The sequence below is a fragment of the Tasmannia lanceolata genome, unplaced genomic scaffold, assembly GCF_043159265.1.
Source record: "Tasmannia lanceolata isolate RefF3 unplaced genomic scaffold, GAP_Taslan_0.1 ptg000018l, whole genome shotgun sequence".
NCBI classification, from domain to species: domain Eukaryota; kingdom Viridiplantae; phylum Streptophyta; class Magnoliopsida; order Canellales; family Winteraceae; genus Tasmannia; species Tasmannia lanceolata.
In genome coordinates this window covers 16703265-16723456 of record NW_027518695.1, presented here as the reverse complement: position 1 = coordinate 16723456, position 20192 = coordinate 16703265, and the positions used below count along the sequence as shown (strand labels likewise).

Sequence of the window (20192 nt, the reverse complement as noted above, 5' to 3'; positions counted from 1 at the left end):
ACCCTAACCCTCCGATCTATACAGGAACTGCCCGATTGTAGAAACTAGCACAGATCGGAGGGTTAGGATCATCCTAAGAAGATGATATATGGGTTACTGCCAATTTACGTAATGGCCAAACAAATGAACAGTTCAGATCATGCTTTGCAGTGGGCCCACTGTACTCCTACAAAAACACTGGACCTCACGGTCGGGCACCACATAGAATCTCTCGCGGAGCCACTGAGACTAGGGTTTTTCTTCTCTCGTATTCAAAGAAGAAGAAGAAGATTAAGAAGAAGAAGAAGAGAGGTAAGGCTATTTTTCTTTTTCATTTCCCCTGATTTTTTGCTGATTTCTGTTCAACATCTAAATAGACAGTTCGAAATTTTGCTTTTCAACGATTAGGTCCTGATTTTTGTTCCATTGCGATTCAAAATCCTTCAGATCAGCCCTAATTCGTATTTTCTTGGTAATCTGAACGCGCCCTAGTTTTTTTTTTTTTTTTTTTCTCTCATTACGATCGCCCTTAGTTTTTTTTTTTTTTTTTTGTCTTCCTTCTGTTTTATGTTTCAGGACTAGTTTTTAGGAACCATGGCGCGTAACCGAAATGAGAATGATGAACTATCAGAGGAAGAACTTGAAGTTGAAGAAGATTTGGAAGACGAAGAAGAAGAGGATGATAGAGGTTCAAATAGAAAAAGGCGAAGGTCTCAATTCATAGATGATGTTGCTATGGAAGACGACGAGGAAGACGAGGAGGATGAGGAGGAAGTTAATGTCAATCAGCGTAGTCACAAACAAAGGAGAAGACTAGGATCAGAATTCCTAGACATTGAGGCCGCGGTTGATAGTGATGAGGAGGAGGAAGAAGATGAAGGAGAAGATGGTAATTTCGTTACGCGTCTTATCTTATTTTGGGTTGATTTCATTTTTAGTTTATGATTTCATCGTCCTATAAAAAAAATTGCATGCAGTTGCAGTTAATTCTTGAGATTTTTTTTTTTGCTGATTCATTTTTTTTTTTCTAAGGCCATGTCTGGTAGTTAGGAATTTTTTTTTTTCATGATAAATTGGTGTCTCCAAGTGGGAGAAGAAGAGAGATTTGAGAGGGCATTTGGGTTGATTTCATTTTTAATTTATGATTTCATATTCCTATATAAAAAATTGCATGTAGTTAGTCTTTGGAATTTTTTCGCTGATTCATTGATATGATTCTAAGGCTAGGATTTTTTTTTTCATGATAAATTGGTGTCTCCAAGTGGGAGAAGAAGAGAGATTTGAGAGGGCACGATTTAGATGGGCATGAGAAGTGGCTAAAAATTAGGAAAAAGTGTTTTGAGTAGAGTTTTTTGTTTCTTGATTTTTTGCCATTTCTCATCATTTTGAGACCGTAGTTCCCTGGTTTTTGTTTCCTGATTTTTAGCCACTTCACACCGATTTATCACGGTAGCCAAATGTGCCCTAAACGAAAAATATAACATTATTGTGTCACTTTTGGTTATTTGTTCCAATCAATTACTTACTCTAGAATGGAACTAACACATAATCTTTGAATGAGTAGTTACAGTTCTCATTTTAACTTACATGCATCTAAACTAACTTTTTAGTGATTGTATCTTTTTCTTTTAATCATTCAAAGAGAAAATCTTTTTTCCTTTTGTTCATGTAATTATCTTATTGTAATTTATGAAGAGTTTGATCCTTGGTGGTACTTCATATTTTTTATTTATATTTGTGAAGAAGTTTCACTCTCATAACTACCGAACACATATTGGATTATCTCTCGACACTATCACTCGGCATATGGCTGTACTATTGGATTATCTGGACAGTCAATTTTGTCGGCCTCATTACGGATGGGCCACAATATGTAAATCATAGTGATCAAGTAATCCCAGTGAAATTGATCGCCTTCAAACCACAACTAGAAGCAGAAATTGTTGAAAGTCAATATTCAATGGGCAAAAGTCCACTAGTCTGTTTTTTAGGATCACCCATCACAGCAAATTTTGTGGTGATGCCTACTTGTAGTGGGGCCTGCCAATCCGGACCATCTAAATTATACAATTATGCTGTTGTTGACTTCATTATAAATAAGTACAATCAAATGTATACAAATGAGGTTATTGGGACTGTCGAGAGATAATTCATATGAAGGGATTCAATAGTTAAAAAATCATTTTGAACAATCAGATTTAATTGTAGTATCTGTTCTTATCAGTCTAACCAATTCCATAATAATTTTAGCGTTTGAAATAACTTTAAGGGGCCGTTTGCATACGCGGATTTTAGAATCCAGGTTTTTAGTTGAAAACAGTGGAAAAGATGGTCCATGATCAAGCTACTGCATGCTGTCCTGGTAGCGTTCCTTGGCTTTTAAGTGAGAAAACCAGGTTTTAGAAACCTCTCCCCCATCATGAGATTCCTAAAACCTGGTTTTCTTACTTAAAATTCAAGAAACACTGCCAGGACAGCATCCAGCAGTTTGATCAAGAACCCTCTTTTACACTGTTTCAAACTAAAAAGCTGGATTCTAAAATTCGCGTATCCAAATGGCCCCTAAAGTTTTAGTGTTTAAAAGATAATACCTTTTAACTGTCCAACTGGATTAGATTAGACTTCGTGGGAATTACTAGGAAACTCAAAGTCCTTTGGATGAGTGGTCTATTCCCTCCCAGGGGCAGTTAACACTAAATTTTAGTGGGAGCAACAAAATATTTCAATGTGAAGCCAGAGAGTGAAACCAATTTTGGTATAGTCATTGATAGTTTTGGATCTGTTATTTTGGCCTATGCTTGTTCCACTAAAGATGAGAAATAATCGTGTCTATTTGTTTGTTCATTCATTCACTGTGCCTTTTCTCTTTGGATATGCTTAGTACAAGATTCCTAGATTGGGTGTGCTTTTTATCCCCAAATTTGTATGGTTTTTGTATGTAGGGTTGTAACTCTCTTGATTCATATAAAACTTGCTTCTATGCATTTATGTTTTGTCTTCTTATATGCTATTTTACCTGCAAAGTCCTGCATTAAATGGATTTTGTCATTGTTCAGTTGTTCCTTAAATGAATTTTATCACCGTAGACCTTCTCGGTAAAACAGATCAAACTGATTATTATCAAAATGATTCGAACTGTTTCAAAGACCCAGTATGCATTTTTTCGCATTGGGTTCTTTCATCAACGGATAGAAAGATCAACGAGTCCATCATATTTTTTTTTGCTTGACAGGAAGATAACGAGATGGCTCCTTGTGCTCTGAATTCATTATTTGTATTCTGATCTAGGGGCAATACTGAAGTCCATTGAATTATTATTTACATTTTTCTTGTCAACTTTTCATTATCTGTCAGTTGCTGATGGATTTGAAAGTTAAAATGCAGATTTTATAGATAACACTGGAGCGGAATTACTAGAAGATGATAGGAGACGAGTGCATCGTCGCCCAATGTTACCACGGGAAGATGAAGCCGAGGACTTTGAAGATTTGGAGAGAAGAATTCAAGAAAGATACGCAAAGTCAAGTCATGCGGCGGAGTATGATGAGGAGACTACTGAAGTGGAACAGCAAGCTCTTTTACCTTCAGTCAAGGATCCAAAGTTGTGGATGGTGAAATGTGCGGTATGATGCTTTGGTCATGATATGTTCTTATTGTTTCTACTTTTATGAAGTACTCTCCACTGACACTTTTTGTATCAATATCAGATTGGGCATGAGAGGGAAGCAGCCATTTGTCTCATGCAAAAATACATTGATAAGTCGTCTGAGTTGCAGATTAAGTCAGCGGTTGCTCTCGATCATCTTAAAAATTATATCTATGTTGAAGCCGAGAAAGAAGCCCATGTAAAGGAGGTATGCAATTATCAGTTTCTGTAATTTTTTTGAATGATTATTCTTGTAAATTCGTGGATAGTACTGATTTATTTCTGTTTCAGGCTTGCAAAGGTCTTCGTAATATATATTCGATGAAAGTGATGCTTGTTCCAATAAAGGAAATGACGGATGTCCTTTCTGTTGAAAGTAAAACGATTGATCTTTCTAGGGATACATGGGTCCGCATAAAGATTGGGACGTATAAAGGAGACCTTGCTAAGGTATGGATGTCTTACATTGTGGTCTCTGATACCATTGCATCTGTTTTCTTCTAATCTTCAGGCTTTCCATTATGTAGGTTGTGGATGTGGATAATGTACGCCAACGAGTTACCATCAAACTGATCCCAAGGATTGATTTGCAATCCCTTGCCAATAAATTGGTAAATCTCCTTTTGTTATCCATATCCCTTGAAGAAAGAACAAGAATTCCTCGTATTCTCATTATTTTGTGCGTTCCAATCACTCTTTAGAAGGCAGACTTGACTTGTTGAGTTAAAAGTTCAGTAGAAAATTGCCCTCAAACTCTTTTCCTCTGCCTTGGTTTATTGATAAATGAAGGAATTGAACTAGAAGCAAAAAACCGAAGAAAAGGGTTTCTACTCGATTTTGTGAGTTAGTGCTTATTATCCATGAGAATCCTTCCAAGTAGTATATCTCACTGAACAGAGCAGTCTTTAAATGTTATGATTTTAGTTCTATTCATTTTTTGTGGAGTAATCATGAAAACAGTGACGCATGAAACCAAAATCCCCTTAACCAAATTGAAGTTGAAAAGAAGAGGAGGAGATTCATTCACCCCTTCAGTACCAACTTTGTTTTTCCTCTTGATGGGAGGGTAAAAAGGTGAAAGAAGTCATAAAGGTGGGTTGAGAGAGATGATATAGTGATCCTGCACATGTTACTTAATGAAAGATAAAGGTGGCAAAAGTACAGGTTGTCATCGCCTCTTCGATGATCCAACGATTTATCCATTGGGCTCCAGCACGGACATGCATTTCCCCAATATTTCTTTGGATAATAACTTCCGTTCAATAAAGATTTCATGCTTACTGTGCACAACTCTTTTCTATTTTTAATTGTCCATATGTAGGCCGAGAGGTGGAGGGTTAGAATCGTCTCAATGTTGGTATTTTGGGGGCTTGATCTTCCTAACATTGGGGCTCGAAGGATGAATAAATTTAACCAGCACTTTTGCCTGCCTTTTCTTGTACAGAAAGAAGGGTGGTGGTGGTGGTGGGCGGTTGGGCATTGCCTACCTACGATGGGGCCTGTACTAATATGCACATAGCTGCACATATTTTTGAAAAAAAAAATGTGGGGCCCACCTTGCCCGAAGATTCGAAGTTTCAAACCATTCATTTTTAGGTCCCAACGTAAGTAGATTGTTCCCCCAAAATCATCACCATATCATGATTCTACTCCTCTGATTTGTAGAAGGACGACACATTATGGAAACCTCTACAGATCTAAGGGTTAGGAACATCCTATGGCGATGATTTTTGGGCCACAACCTATTTACGTTGGGGCCAACAAATGAATGGTTTGGATCTTCAGATACGGTGGGCCCCGTTGTATTTTAAAAAAAAATACATGCAGCTATTTGCGGACATCATATAAACCACCCTCTCTCACTCTCTCTCTCTCTCTCTCTCTCTCTCTATATATATATATATATATATATATATATATATATATATATGAGGAAAGTGAAGCTACACCACCGGTGTAGCTAACTTAGCTACACCGCCGGCTTAAAATACAATGGGCCCACATTGTTTTGGTGATCCAAAACATTCATTTGATAGGCCCTCACATAGATAGGGTGTCCACCAAAAATCAGCTCCATAGGATCATCCCAACCCTATGATTTGTGGAGGCAAAAATGAAGGTGTAAAAACCTTCACAAATTTGTCCATATTTGCCTCCACAGTTTGAAGGGTTGGTATGATCCTATGGAGCTGATTTTTGGTGGACACCCTATCAATGTGAGGGCCATTCAAATGAATGGTTTGGATCACCAAAACAATGTGGGCCCATTGTATTTTAAGCCGGCGGTGTAGCTAAGTTAGCTACACCGGCGGTGTAGCTTCACTTTCCTCTATATATATATATATATATATATATATATATGAGGAAAATGATTGTGAGCTTGAAGCTCATATTGCTTATATGAGCTTGAGGGCCCAAACACATGTGGGCCTACATTGTTAGGATGATCTAAAGCATTCATTTGAAAGGTCCTTACATAGATAGCATGTGTACAAAAAATCTGCTCCATAGGATCATCCTAACCCATCCAAAAGTGGAGGGCAAAATGGACAGACACTGTTTGCCACAAATCTGCCCATTTTTGCCCTCTGCTTTTGGACGGGTTAGGATGATCCAATGGAGCTGATTTTTGGTACACACCCTATCTATGATGGGGCCTTGCAAATGAATGGCTTGGATCACGACAAAAAATGTGGGACCCATGTGTTTGGGCCCTCAAGCTCATATAAGCTATATGAGCTTCAAGCTCACAATCATATATATATATGAGGAAAGTTTTACTAGTCGGTCCCCTAGATAAGCTTATCTACTCCTCCCTATTAAAAAACCATTGGATCAACTCCCATCTAATCTCAGCCCTACAAACCTAAAAACCCATATCGTAAAGAGAGACCCTCATTCAACAGAAAGTTTTTCTATGGTTTTCAAAACCCAACGACACCTCTCCACCCTCTCTCTCTCTCTCTCACACACACACACACACACACACACACACACACACACAGCGAGGGTTTTGAAAAACCCAGCGAGGGGTTTTCTTCAACTGGTTTCAAAACCCAACGACACCTCTCCACCCTCTCGCTCTCTCTTCAACTGTTTTTGAAAAACCCAGCGACGGTTTCTTCTCACAGATTCTAGGGTTTCTTCAACTGAGTTTCTTCTCTCCCTCTCTCTCTCTCTCTTTCGAAACGGGTCTGCAACGAAGCTCCATCTCCGATGGGACAAACACCACCGACGACACTCCATCTTCTCTCTCCGATGGATTTCGCTGATTTCTAAGCTTGTGAGTACAACTCCTTTTAATCTTTTTCTGAGCTAGGGTTTCTAGAAATCTTTTTAATCTATGTAAGCTAGGGTTTCTAGAAATCTATAAATCAATTTCTCTAGGATGGTTTTACTGATTTAAGAGCAAAGTTGGTTGCTCTGATTTAGAGTTTTTCCTTTGTAAATAGGGTTAGAGTTTTAATCTTGAGGAAAAGGGTTTTAACTTCCCTACTCTATTCACTTTTTTAAATCGAATTAGTGTTTTCATCTTGTAAACTGCTTGTTTGTGAAGATGTCATATAACTGTTTGTAAAAATGCCTCAGAGACATATTGTGATGAAAGGGAGCTATTATATGTACCCACTCTCTTTTGTTAAACTGCATTGGAGAAGATATGTGTTTTTTGTGTTTCTCAATAGAGCTTGTTCCTTTGGGTTTCTTCAATACAACTTATTCCGAGAGCATTTTCCCTATAGATTTATGCTTGTTTGTGTAAAACCAAATAATCACTCAGTGCTTGTCTTGTCCCTATAGATTTATGCCTGTTTGTGTTACACCAAATAATCACTCAGTGCTTGTCTTGTCCCTATAGATTTATGGTTGTTTGTGTTACACCAAATAACCACTCAGTGCTTGTCTTGAATTGGACAATGAGTTGTTGTCACATAGATCAAGTTGTTGAAAATCTTTACTCAATTTGTAAATATTTTTGAAAATTGAACCTATAAACTTTTCTCATATTCTAATATGTTCTTTATTTTTGCAAGGAGGTTAAAGAAATTGATGGCTTCATCTTCCAGTAGTGATGCCCTATTCAGAATCCCTGTACTTCAATGTAAATGTAAGAAGAAAGCTACTCTGAAAATAGCTGAGACTGGTGTGCATGATAACCAAGAACTAGTTTTCTACTCTTGCCATTTCAATGTAAGTAAAGATGGCTTAAGTGAAATTTTATTTGTAGGCAATTTCAAAGGTCGAACTTACATCTGTATAACGTCCAGGATGGTATTACTTGGAGGCGCAATTATTTTGTATGGGTGGACGATGTGTTAAATAACCTGGAATTTGGGTGCCAGAGACAATCCAATAACCATTTGAGAAGGTTGGGAGAAGAGGTAGCCAGATTGAACATGTCGACGCAAGAGGCGAAGGAAGCGGTAGCTGAATTGGGAGATACGGTATCTAGCTTGGTTGGGTGCCAGAGGGAATCCAATAACCATCTGAGAAGCTTGGGAGATGAGTTATCGAGATTGAACATGTCGATTCAAGAGACGAAGGAAGCGGTAGCTGAATTGAAGCTCTTGCTGCGACGCTCGAAAGTAGTCGAGAATGAGAAGGGGCGGAATAAAGTACTTGGAGTTCTTGCCCTTTTTTTCTTGGGTTTTTGGCACCTATTCCAGTGTATTTGAAAATGAAATGACTATATGTAGGAATGCGTAGTAAGAGTGTCTTTGTTGATGTGCATTGTAAGCTTAATGTAATAAGAGTGTCTTCTTGTTATTTCTATTCCTGAAGCTTCACTGAAGCGTAATGTAGTAAGATTGTCTTTTTGATTTGGAACCTTAATGTAGCGTAATGTAGGTTCCAATTTGTTCTTTGAAGACAATAATATTGCGTTTGAAGATTTTGTCCCGAAATCTTCTTCAGCTTCTTTTTTCGACGATCATCAAGTGCCTTATCATATTGTTGGACGAATTCTTGTAGAACATAGCAAATGTTATACAAGGTCAATGTTTACCCTATTCCAGATAGAGATGAAGGATAACAATGATTGTTGGTTTGACTTATTGGGTGAGAATGACAGAGTGACAGAATACAATAGCAGTAGGCCAATAGCATGGCAGTGCCAATAGTAGTAGGCCTTTAAATATCAACACCATTCTGATCTAAAGCAAAACTCTGCAAGTGGAGTTTAGATCAAGAGGAAAGTTTTACCTGCAACAAGCTACATTACGCTACATTAAGCTTCCAAATAAAAAAAGACGGTCTTACTACATTACGCTTCAGTGAAGCTTCAGGAACAGAAATAACAACAAGACACTCTTATTACATTAAGCTTATAATGCACAACAACAAAGACACTCTTACTACACATTCCTACCGACAATTATTTCATTTTCAAATACACCGGAATAGGTACAAAAAAACAAAGAAAAAAAGGGCAAGAACTCCAAGTACTTTACTCCACCCCTTCTCATTCTCTACTACTTTCGAGCGTCGCAGCAAGAGCTTCAATTCAGCTACCGCTTCCTTCGTCTCTTGAATCGACATGTTCAATCTCGATACCTAATCTCCCAAGCTTCTTAGATGGTTATTGGATGCCCTCTGCACCCAACCAAGCTAGATACCGCATCTCCCAATTCAGTTACCGCTAACTTCGTCTCTTGCGTCGACATGTTCAATCTGGATACCTCTTCTCTCAACCTTCTCAGATGGTTATTGGATTGCCTCTCACACCTAAATTCCGAGTTGTTTAACACATCGTCCACCCATACAAAATAATTGCACCTCCAAGTAATACCATCCTGCGCGCTATACAGATGTAAGTTCGACCTTTGAAATTGCCTAGAAATAAAATTTCACTTAAACCATCTTTACTTACATTGAAATGACATGAGTAGAAGACCCGTTCTTGGTTATCATGCACATCAGTCTCGGCTATTTTCAGAGTAGCTTTCTTCTTACATTTACATTGAAGTACGTGGATTCTGAACAGGGCATCACTACAGGAAGATGAAGCCATCAATTTCTTTAACCTCCTTGCAAAAATAAAGAAAATATTAGAATATGAGAAAAGTTTATAGGTTCAATTTTTAAAAATATTTACAAATTGAGTAAAGATTTTCAACAACTTGATCTATGTGACAACAACTCCTTGTCCAATTCAAGACAAGCACTGAGTGGTTATTTGGTGTAACACAAACAACCATAAATCTATAAGGACAAGACAAGCACTGAGTGATTATTTGGTGTAACACAAACAAGCATAAGTCTATAGGGACAAGACAAATACCGAGTGATTATTTGTGTAACACAAACAAGCATAAATCTATAGGGAAAATGCTCTCGGAATAAGCTGGATTGAAGAAACCCAAGGGAACAAGCTCTATTGAGAAACACAAAAAACACATCTTCTCCAATGCAGTTTAACAAAAGAGAGTGGGTACATATAACAGCTCTCTTTCATCACAATATGTCTCTGAGGCATTTTTACAAACATTTATATGACATCTTCACAAACAAGCAGTTTATAAGATGAAAACACTAATTCAATTTAAAAAAAGTGAATAGAGTATGGAAGTTAAAACACTTTTCCTCAAGATTAAAACCCTAACCATATTTACAAAGAAAAACTCTCAATCCGAGCATCCAACTTTGCTCTTAAATTCGTAAAACCATCATAGAGAAATTGATTTATAGATTTCTAGAAACCCTAGCTTACATAGATTAAAAAGATTTCTAGAAACCCTAGCTTAGAAAAAGATTAAAAGGATTTTTACTCACAAGCTTAGAAATCAGCGAAATCCATCGGAGAGAGAAGATGGAGTGTCGTCGGTGGTGTTTGTCTCGTCGGAGATGGAGCTTCGTTGCAGACCCGTTTTGAGAGAGGGAGAGAAGAAACCCAGTTGAAGAAACCCTAGAATCTGTGAGAAGAAACCCTCGCTGGGTTTTTCAAAACCAGTTGAAGAGAGAGCGAGAGAGGGTGGAGAGGTGTCGTTGGGTTTTGAAACCAGTTGAAGAAAACCCCTCGCTGGGTTTTTCAAAACCCTCGCTGAGAGAGAGAGAGAGAGAGGGTGGAGAGGTGTCGTTGGGTTTTGAAAACCCTAGAAAAACTTTCCGTCGAATGAGGGTCTCTCTTTACGATATGGTTTTTTAGTTTTGTAGGGCTGAGATTAGATGGGAGTTGATCCAACGGTTTTTTAATAGGGAAGAGTAGATAAGCTTATCTAGGGGACCGACTAGTAAAACTTTCCTCATATATATATATATATATATATATATATATATATATATATATATATATCTTAGGCTACTGATATTGGCATTATGTTTTAATAATTGCACTAACCCATCTCGTCCTTTATTATTTAAACGGCTGTCAAAGGTTATTACAGTTCCCAAAATGTCTCAGAAGCGAATTAAAACAGAAATGACAAGCTGAGTTATGCACTTATTAAAACATGGTAGTGCCAATATCAGTAACCTATTTTGTATTACTGAAGAACTCTCAAGCCTTGCCACCATTAGTTTTCATTACAAAAAATATGTTTGAGAACATACCCCCCTCTTTTTGCCGGGAGGCATATGCCTCTGAGAAAAACTGTGCCTCCGGGTGTTACTGTACACCACACACAGGGAAGGCTTTTTTTTTTCTTTGAATAGTTTGATTATTTGTTTTGTTTCGGTTTTTGATAAAGCATGTAAGGTTAATTATGCTTGTTTTTTTAATCTATTATTTTTGCTACTTCAAGACTAGTTTTTGTTGTTTTAGGATGGTAGGGATGTCGGGAAAAAGAAGGCATTTGTTCCCCCTCAACGTTTCATCAACATGGATGAAGCAAGGTAATTTGATATATAAAGTGAGCTCCATGTGCTCTGGATTCATTATTTGTATTCTGATCCAGGAGCAATACCAAAGTGTTTCAAACAAGGGTCCACCACCTGATCCCCCAGGAAAAAAAAGCTGAAAAGCCCTAATTTCTGGGATATGGGATTCGGTATGGAGCCATCGTCACACTCGTATAACATGCCGATCAATTTCTTGACCCCGCCTTGCCCACGAATAGGAAGAATCCTAGAACAAAATATACTAATTGCTTTAGAACTTCTGCATTTATAAGAATGACGGCTTCATGTTATTGTTTTGTGCTTGATGAGTGCAGAGAAATGCATATCCGTGTCGAGCGTAGACGTGATAGTGTCACTGGTGACCATTTTGAGACAATTGGTGGCATGCTGTTTAAAGATGGTTTTCTTTTTAAGACTGTATCTATGAAATCAATTACTAGCCAAAATATACAACCAACTTTTGACGAGCTCGAGAAGTTCAGGAAACCTGGGGAAGACAGAGATGGTGACATGGCGAGTTTATCTACTTTATTTTCTAATAGGAAGAAAGGTCATTTTATGAAGGGCGATGCAGTTGTAGTCGTCCGAGGAGATCTTAAAAATTTAATGGGATGGGTTGAGAAAGTTGAGGAAGAAAATGTCATCATCAGACCTAAAATGGCGGGCTTGCCGGTAATTACTTATAGATACATCTGTAATTATTTATGTTTAGCATGTTGTAAACTCTATGAAGGGTAATTAACTCTTATCACATGGTCCATGCAGCAAGAAACCCTCATCGTTAATGAGAAAGAGGTCTGCAAGCACTTCAAACCCGGCGATCATGTGAAGGTCGTGTCCGGTGCCCAAGAAGGTGCAACTGGCATGGTTGTTAAGGTTAAGGATCATGTACTCATCGTCTTGTCTGATACGACTAAGGAAGATGTAAGTGATATTTGACTTGACATTAGAAATGACCTAGGAACTTCACTTAGGGAACAGATTCTTACGACGCCTGTTTTCTCTTGAAAAGTACTACTATGGACGCCTGGTTTACTAACTATTTTTATATTATTGTATTCAGATCCGTGTCTTTGCTGACAATGTTGTGGAAAGCTCTGAAGTAACTACTGGTGTTAGTAAGATTGGTGATTATGAGTTACATGATCTTGTGCTACTTGAGTAAGCTTATACTTCTTTTCACCCCGTCATTGCATTGCTTATGCTTGATGAACTTATTATATTTTCCTAACGTCTTTTTTTTTCTCACACCTTCCCTGAATGTGGTGCAGTAACACGAACTTCGGTGTAATTATACGTGTAGAAAATGAAGCATTTCAGGTAAGCAAGGAGAGTTGAGTTGAAGAAGAAATCAAACAAAAATTCCAGCCCTGGAAGCTCAAAAAATTGAGCTGCTTGATGCACTCACGCACGCATTATTCCTTTAAAAATTTCTGATAGTGCGTAACATGGAGAAATTGGTAGCTTTTCATCCACATATGTCCCTGAAAGATGAAACATAGATTCCCATTACAATTAGAAATCCTCTTCCCCTGACTTCTAACTGATGAGAAAATCCAGGTAATCTAGAACCTCTGAAAATTGCTAAAAATAGGGCTTCTCTGGACTTTACATAAAGTGAAGTTTGTTATTTTAGAGTGTAGCAGATGTCATTGCATTTTCCTCAGTTCTTCCCATATTCTATCCATTACTCTCTTTTTATCTTTACTATTCATATGAAGCCTCAAATCCAATCCTTTAATAGTCCCAAAAATCAAATCATAGATTCTCATTACAATTAGAAACCCTCATTCCAACCTAATATCAACTAATTAAACCATGAAAATTCAGATGATTCTACTCTAGAACTTCTCAACAATGCTGAAACACAGAAAGGCGTGACTTTAGAGGCTTGGAGAAGTTCATGTATCTTCATCAGCCCATTACATTTTTCGACACTTTCTTTTTTCTTTTCTTATATATTCATTCCAGGCCTCAATTCCAATCCTTCTCTTATTTTTGAAAGCTTTCGAATCAGATACAAACTCCAAACTCATGAAAACTCTCGTAGGATTTTATGATAAGTTCAGTTGAGAATTCAATTAAAAAATCCCAACATTTTCTAAATTCAATTGAATATTCAAATAAAAAACGGGAAGTGATAAATGCGCCCCTTTTCTTTACATGGGACAGCCAGCTGCAGTGTATGTGGCAATCAAGTCCGTTGAATCCTTACCACGTGAAGTACATCAGCCCCTCTGCAGTCATAGATACGCTGGAGCTGGCTGTCCCAAGTAAAAAAATGGGCTGATATATCACTTCCCTAAAAAAAATCTCAAAATACACTAATAATTAAAACCAACAGTTCTTTGTATTTTTATTTTGCAATTTTAGAAATATCTGCTGATATCAGCATGATAATTAGATGACACCGTGATGAACTTAATCATAGCTGGCCTACTTTCAGCCTATATTTCTTTCTTCTCTTGTTTATTTGGCTTTGGTGGCATCAATTGTGTGGGCTCTTTATTGGCTTGTAGACTGGTTTTGAGGCTGCATGATTTTGTTTTTTCTCGTTTTGCTGACTTTGCAAGTGTCATTTTATTGCACAGGTGCTTAAGGGCGTTCCAAACAGGCCCGAGGTTGTCCTCGTTAAGTTAAGGGAGATCAAACACAAGATCGAGAGGAAAGTTAATTCACAAGACCGATACAAGAACACTGTGTCTGTGAAGGATGTTGTAAGGATTCTTGAAGGGCCATGTAAAGTGAGTTCCTTTATGATAACCCGGTTTACAGTATTAGTTGTCTTTATGCTTTTTCAGGACTTACCTATCTGTATCTTTATGTTCAGGGGAAGCAAGGTCCTGTTGAACATATATATAGAGGAATTTTGTTCATCTATGATCGCCATCACCTTGAGCATGCTGGTTATATCTGTACTAAGGCTGAGTCATGTGTAGCCATAGGTGGATCACGTGGGAGCAGTGATAGAAATGTATGCTTTTGAATTATATTGGATTTTTAGATTCCGTGATCACGAGATATGCATTTATGGTGTTGCGACTCAAAGCAGTTTGTGGTTGTTCTCATTCTTAGATTACTTTTTCAGAGAGCAGATCCCGTGGGCTCAAGATTTGAAAGTCTTAGAGCTTCTCATATCCTCCAGTCCCCGAGAAGATTGCCTAGAGGAGGACCTCCAGCGGATTGTATGTTGTTAGATATTTTAATGTCTTTTTGGTTCTGTATCTGAATGCATCATCAGGCTTCTTTACTATGTCGTTTTCTGCCGCTGTGATTGATAATTTTCTTGTGTGGCAACTTCTCTTAAAAATTGTGATGCAGTTGGAGGAAGAAATAGAGGTGGAAGAGGAGGGCATGATCCATTGATCGGTAATACCATAAAAATTCGTATGGGTCCATTTAAGGGGTACCGTGGTCGTGTTAAAGATGTTAATGGCTCATCTGTTCGGGTTGAACTAGAGTCTCAGATGAAGGTTGTTACAGGCAAGTTGTGTTTATTTTCAGATTATTCTATTTTATTTATTTTTATGGTATCATGTTCTGTCAAAATTATAATCTGCTCGTACTGTGCAGTTAATCGCGACCAAGTTTCTGATACTGTGGTTGTTGCAACTCCGTTCCGGTAACCCCCCTGCATCCATTTATCTGTTATCAGGAGATCGGATGTTAAAATTTTACTTAATTTATTTTCGTTTTGATTCATAGCGAGCCGCCTCGGTATGGCCAGGGAAGTGAAACACCCATGCATCCATCACGGACTCCACTACATCCATATATGACTCCAATGAGAGACCCAGGAGGTATTTGCTATTTAATTTTGGATGTAGGAACACTTGTTTCAATTTAAGCACCGCAAAGTTTCCAGCAATCTCTATCGCAAATTCTGTTCAATTGTGTTGGTCTTCTAGAATTTCTGACTATACAGCTGCATTTTGGTATTCTGTTCTATTCTTTATTTTATTGGCGAGGGCCTGCATGTATTCGAATGTTGATATATATCTTTGCAAGATTTTCTTGAAGACGTTTCGGAATTCTGCCTGGTTGATACAGTGATTGAACTTTAAAATACTGATCTTGAAGTGGTCTTTTTTTTAAAGAAAAAATTATTCGTCTTTCAATCTGTTGTTACTATATTACTAGACAACTATGTAATATTGAATGTTTTCTACAGCTACACCTATTCATGATGGCATGAGAACACCTATGCGCGATCGGGCTTGGAATCCTTATACTCCAATGAGTCCTGCAAGGTTGTTTTTTAACTTTTATTTGGTTTGAGATTCTTGTGCAATTACTGAAGAATAATGCTACTCTAAATTCCTAGAGTGTTTTCTTTAAATATCAACAATAATAGGTTCTTGTTTTCTTATTTTAAACATCGTTGCTTACTCCATCTCACTTTGTTCTCCCACCCTCATCCAACCAAAATACCTACTTAGAATTTCCTAACCAGAAACATGACATCTTGGAATTTGTCTATATTGGAAGAAATCTTACATTCAGCAAGTGCTTAGGAAGGCACTTTACTGAAACATAACAATTCAGGCATATGCCTACAAAACATATCAAATCTATGTATAATATGGTCTATGCTGGAATTTGACCTTTATTTTTCTCATTTGCCCCCTATGCTGTGTCGAGATTGAAAGTTACTTGTTTGGTCAATTTGAGACATCATCAGAGGTCTTAAAAGGATCCATTCTGGAATCTCTCAGAGGACTTTTTATTTTTCTTTTTTTTTCCTTTTAATTTTCTGATAAAGTGTAAATCATATTGTGAAACTCTAATCCTGCAAATACATTGTCTGGTTAAATCTTAAAATTTTTGGAGTGTCCTATTTATCCAGTATCCCTTAAGTCCCAGTATGTTTCGCTTTGTAAGTTAGGTTTTTGAGCTCGCTCTGATACTAAAAACTGTAAGCTTTGAACTAGTTGATAACCAGTATGGGAAACTGATATATGGCTAATATCTGTCCACCTCGGTCGTTGAGTTTTGTCCCTTGTTGAGCAATGATGGCATGGCCGACTTTTTAAAAATCAGTTCAATAATTTTTTTTTTTCAAAGGGTGATTGGTGGGTCTAGAGACTCGTGATTGGTGAAGGGAACAATGGAAGTAAATCAGAATCGTAGTAGCACTTTTGGAAGGGTATGATGGCGGGAAAAATACCTAGATGATTCTGTTGAAGATTTTACTTGGAGTTCCTCATGGTGAGGCAACTTGAATTCTAGTGCAAGAGTCTGTTGGGATATTAAGTTTTCATTGGGAACCGTAACCAGAAAGATGTATTGTTAGACTTGGGTTTATTTTGGCAGGCGAGGGTTTGGGATGTTTGCAAATTCTGTTTACCAAATATTTGTTAGTCTTGTAATTGTTAGGCCAGTTCCTAGTATGTTCTTCTTAAGTTTTGCAGATTCTCGACAGGAATTTGCCAATTATCAAACTCTTATTATTGAAAGCTTATACAAGTTTTTACTAGAAATTAGATTATAATATGTGATTTACTAATGATTGTAACTTTGAATCTTGACAAAATTGAATCAGGGATAACTGGGAGGAAGCAAACCCTGCTTCATGGGGAACCACTCCACAATATCAGGTTTTACAGTCACCTGAATTCCATTTATTGACACAGAATATAAATCTGAAATTTCTTTTTTGGCATTTCAACCTTAATAAATTCACTATTTTACCTCAGACAGGAACTCCTCCTGCACAGCCCTACGAGGCACCTACTCCTGGTTCGGGTTGGGCTAACACTCCTAGTGCTAATTACAGTGAAGCCGGAACACCAAGGGAAAGCAGCCCAGCCTATGGTAGTTTAGTAAGGTTTTTCAGTTGTGACATCTATTGTTTTCTACATTATAACTCAACTTACACTTGCTTTTTGTTTCAGCAAGTGCCCCAAGCCCTTACCTGCCATCGACCCCTGGTGGTCAGCCAATGACACCAAGTTCGGCTTCTTATTTGCCTGGAACTCCTGGTGGCCAGCCTATGACACCTGGAAATGTTGGTCTGGATGTTATGTCACCTGCAATAGGTTAGTTCCCATGCCTTGCATTTTCCATCTCTAAAAAACTAGGTTACACTCTCAGCGGCAGTACTAGTCTATAATATATACTTACATGTTTCTTTCCATTGTCATTCACTTTTTTTTTTGTAAGAAATTTTTTTATTGGAAAACTTTTTCTTTATATCTTATGTTTTGTTTTGATAGGGTGGGCCCAACATTTTATAGCATGGGCGGGGGCCACTGTTGTACACTTGACCTGGTGGGCCCACTATCTCTACCTAAACCCCATGCATATGGTGGGGCCCACTATTTTACACCTCATGCTATGATGGGTGGGGCCACTCGCCCACCATTTTTCACCTCATCTTATTGTGGGCACACTTCATGTTTTTTATGGGGTGAGGCATGCCATTTTACCGCTCACATTTTGATGGGTGAGACCCACCATCTCTACCCAAACCTATGCATAGGATGGAACCCACCATTTTACCCCTAATATTATTGATGAGGTTGGGTCCACCACATCTATCCAAACCTATGCATTAGGACTCTTGAAGGTTTGTTTGTTGATAATGTGGCAGTCTTGTATCTGTCTTTTCTCAAAGTGGAAGGTCTTAAGGATGCCCAAAAAGCAAAGAGGTAGAGAGGTACTCGAAATTAATGGTCTCCCTTATTCATAAATGTCAGGTGGTGAAGGTGAAGGGAATTGGTTACTGCAGGACATCCTAGTCAATGTTCGAAGATCCGGAGATGATCCCCACTTAGGCGTTGTCAAAGAAGTACTCTTGGTACGCATTTTTAAACACTGGCATCTATGTATTTGGTATGGACTTGTCTTATTATCTTGTGTTGCTATTCTATGCTTCCATTTGCAGGATGGATCTTGTAAGGTTGCCCTCGGTTCAACAGGCAACGGGGAGATAGTTACGGCCCTCCCATCAGAAATGGAGATCGTGGTGCCGAAGAAATCAGATAAGATTAAAATCATGAGTGGTGCTCAACGCAATGCCACTGGTAAGCTCATTGGCATAGACGGAACGGATGGCATCGTCAAGGTGGATGACACTCTAGATGTTAAGATATTAGATATGGTGATTCTCGCAAAACTAGCACCATAATAATTTATATCAACTTGATCACGGAGTTACGAGAAATTGGATTGATCTGATGTGGTCCGATGCAAGTTTGAATACTCTCTCTTGGTGGACATTCACTCTCCTGGTGGACATTCACAGATGTGGTAAAGCTCGAAGCAAGCAAATCTTTTGGTACAGACTGAAATTTTGTTGAGAGAAAAAACCGAGGGGGTGCTCCACAGATTAGACCCACCAATCAAGTGTTACTGCCTTTTTTGGGCCATGGTCCAAGAATCTAACTGATGGAAGTCTTCTGATCGATGGAGTTTCAAAGGATTTGTTGGGCCATTGATATGGTGATCAGTGTTCTATTCGTTTGGATTTCTGTATTGTGGCCGACTCTTGGTTGGCCATAATTGCTTAATGTTGCTCGCATATATATATGTGTGTGTGTGTGGTAAGCTACACAGACTGGAATATTTCAGTTTCAATGGAAATTCCAGCTGAAATCATGTAAAAAACAATTTCGGTTTTATAAAATTTCCACCGAAATGTCTAAAATTTTGGTGGAAATTTCAGAAATTTTCGATATCGATGGGTCATAAAATTTCTGTGCAAAATTTTTAAATTTTGGTGGACATTTTTAAAATTTCGGTGGAAATTTTTTAGAATAGAGTAAAAACAAAATTTTAACTGAAATTTCCTCCAAAATTTATCCGATATATTGTAAGATTCCGATTTAAGGTAAATTTCGTTTACCTTTCATAAAATTGTAGTTCTTGCCTGCACCATCTGCCTTTGCGATTATGACAATGGGCACATTTCTTTATTCTTTTTTTGTGAAACACTTTTCATAGGATCTTGATGTTGGCACTACCACGTTTTAATAGTTGCACAAACAGCTTGTCTTTTCTTTTTTAAATTGGCTTTTTACTAGGGGTGCAACTCGGGTCGGGTTGAGGCCAACCCTAACCCAACCCGAGATAGCATTCCCTCAACCCTAACCAGACCCAACCCGAGTCTTGGGTTGAGGATGGCCAACCCTAACCCAACCCGCCTCCAAATTGGGTCAGGTTGAGTTGGGTTAGGTTCGGGTTGGGATCGGGTTATCTACGACCCAACAGAAAAATACAATAAAGAGAAACATAATCCTAAGAAAATATGATAAAATTAGAAGACGGACGTCGGGTCGGGTTGCTAATGCCTCAACTCTAACCCAACCCGAATTTAAATTGGGTTGGCTTTTCCCAACCCTAACCCAACCCAAGCCGAGAAAATGCAAACCCAACCAGAGCCCGGGTTGAACCCGTCGGGTTTGGGTTGAGCCCGACCCAAGTTGCAACCCTATTTTTTACAGCTTTGACTCCAGTTTGCACCCCTGCCAGCCTAGCTTTTTTAGCATGTGTAGGGTTCATGAAATTCATCAAATACGCATGGATCATAGAAATCATGTGCTTGAGTGCTTGGTTTCCATATTGTTTTTTATTGATGGGTTCCCATTTTGGTCTGTTTGGTTGCACCAAAAATAAGGAAACATAGTTTCCTCTTCCTACTCCCATTTACTATTCACATAACTGCTGTAAAATTTCCAAATTTAAGCCCTTTTTACTATTTGAATTTCTCTCAAATCAATAAAAAAAAAGGAAA

General features: G+C 38.1%; 1 protein-coding gene across 3 annotated transcripts; it reads left to right on the top strand.

Annotated features, from left to right (window-relative positions):
* Positions 1-147: 147 nt before the first annotated feature.
* LOC143849583 (putative transcription elongation factor SPT5 homolog 1) lies at positions 148-19136 on the top strand. 3 transcript variants are annotated; one of them, XM_077358645.1, is made up of 25 exons: positions 199-291; positions 388-451; positions 556-868; positions 3364-3602; positions 3687-3833; positions 3917-4075; positions 4153-4236; positions 7667-7813; positions 11382-11452; positions 11773-12130; positions 12224-12382; positions 12522-12619; positions 12730-12778; positions 14050-14202; positions 14289-14432; positions 14547-14643; positions 14780-14941; positions 15032-15080; positions 15164-15258; positions 15630-15708; positions 17001-17055; positions 17155-17272; positions 17353-17496; positions 18157-18257; positions 18345-19136. In XM_077358645.1, the coding sequence occupies exons 3-25, from the start codon at positions 574-576 to the stop codon at positions 18585-18587; spliced, it is 3246 nt and encodes a 1081-aa protein (XP_077214760.1). In that variant the 5' UTR covers positions 199-291; positions 388-451; positions 556-573; the 3' UTR covers positions 18588-19136. The 3 variants fall into 3 exon arrangements, with proteins under 3 accessions (XP_077214761.1, XP_077214760.1, XP_077214762.1); XM_077358646.1 differs by lacking the exon at positions 388-451 and having other exon boundaries at positions 148-291; XM_077358647.1 differs by lacking the exon at positions 7667-7813.
* The last annotated feature ends 1056 nt before the right edge of the window (positions 19137-20192 follow it).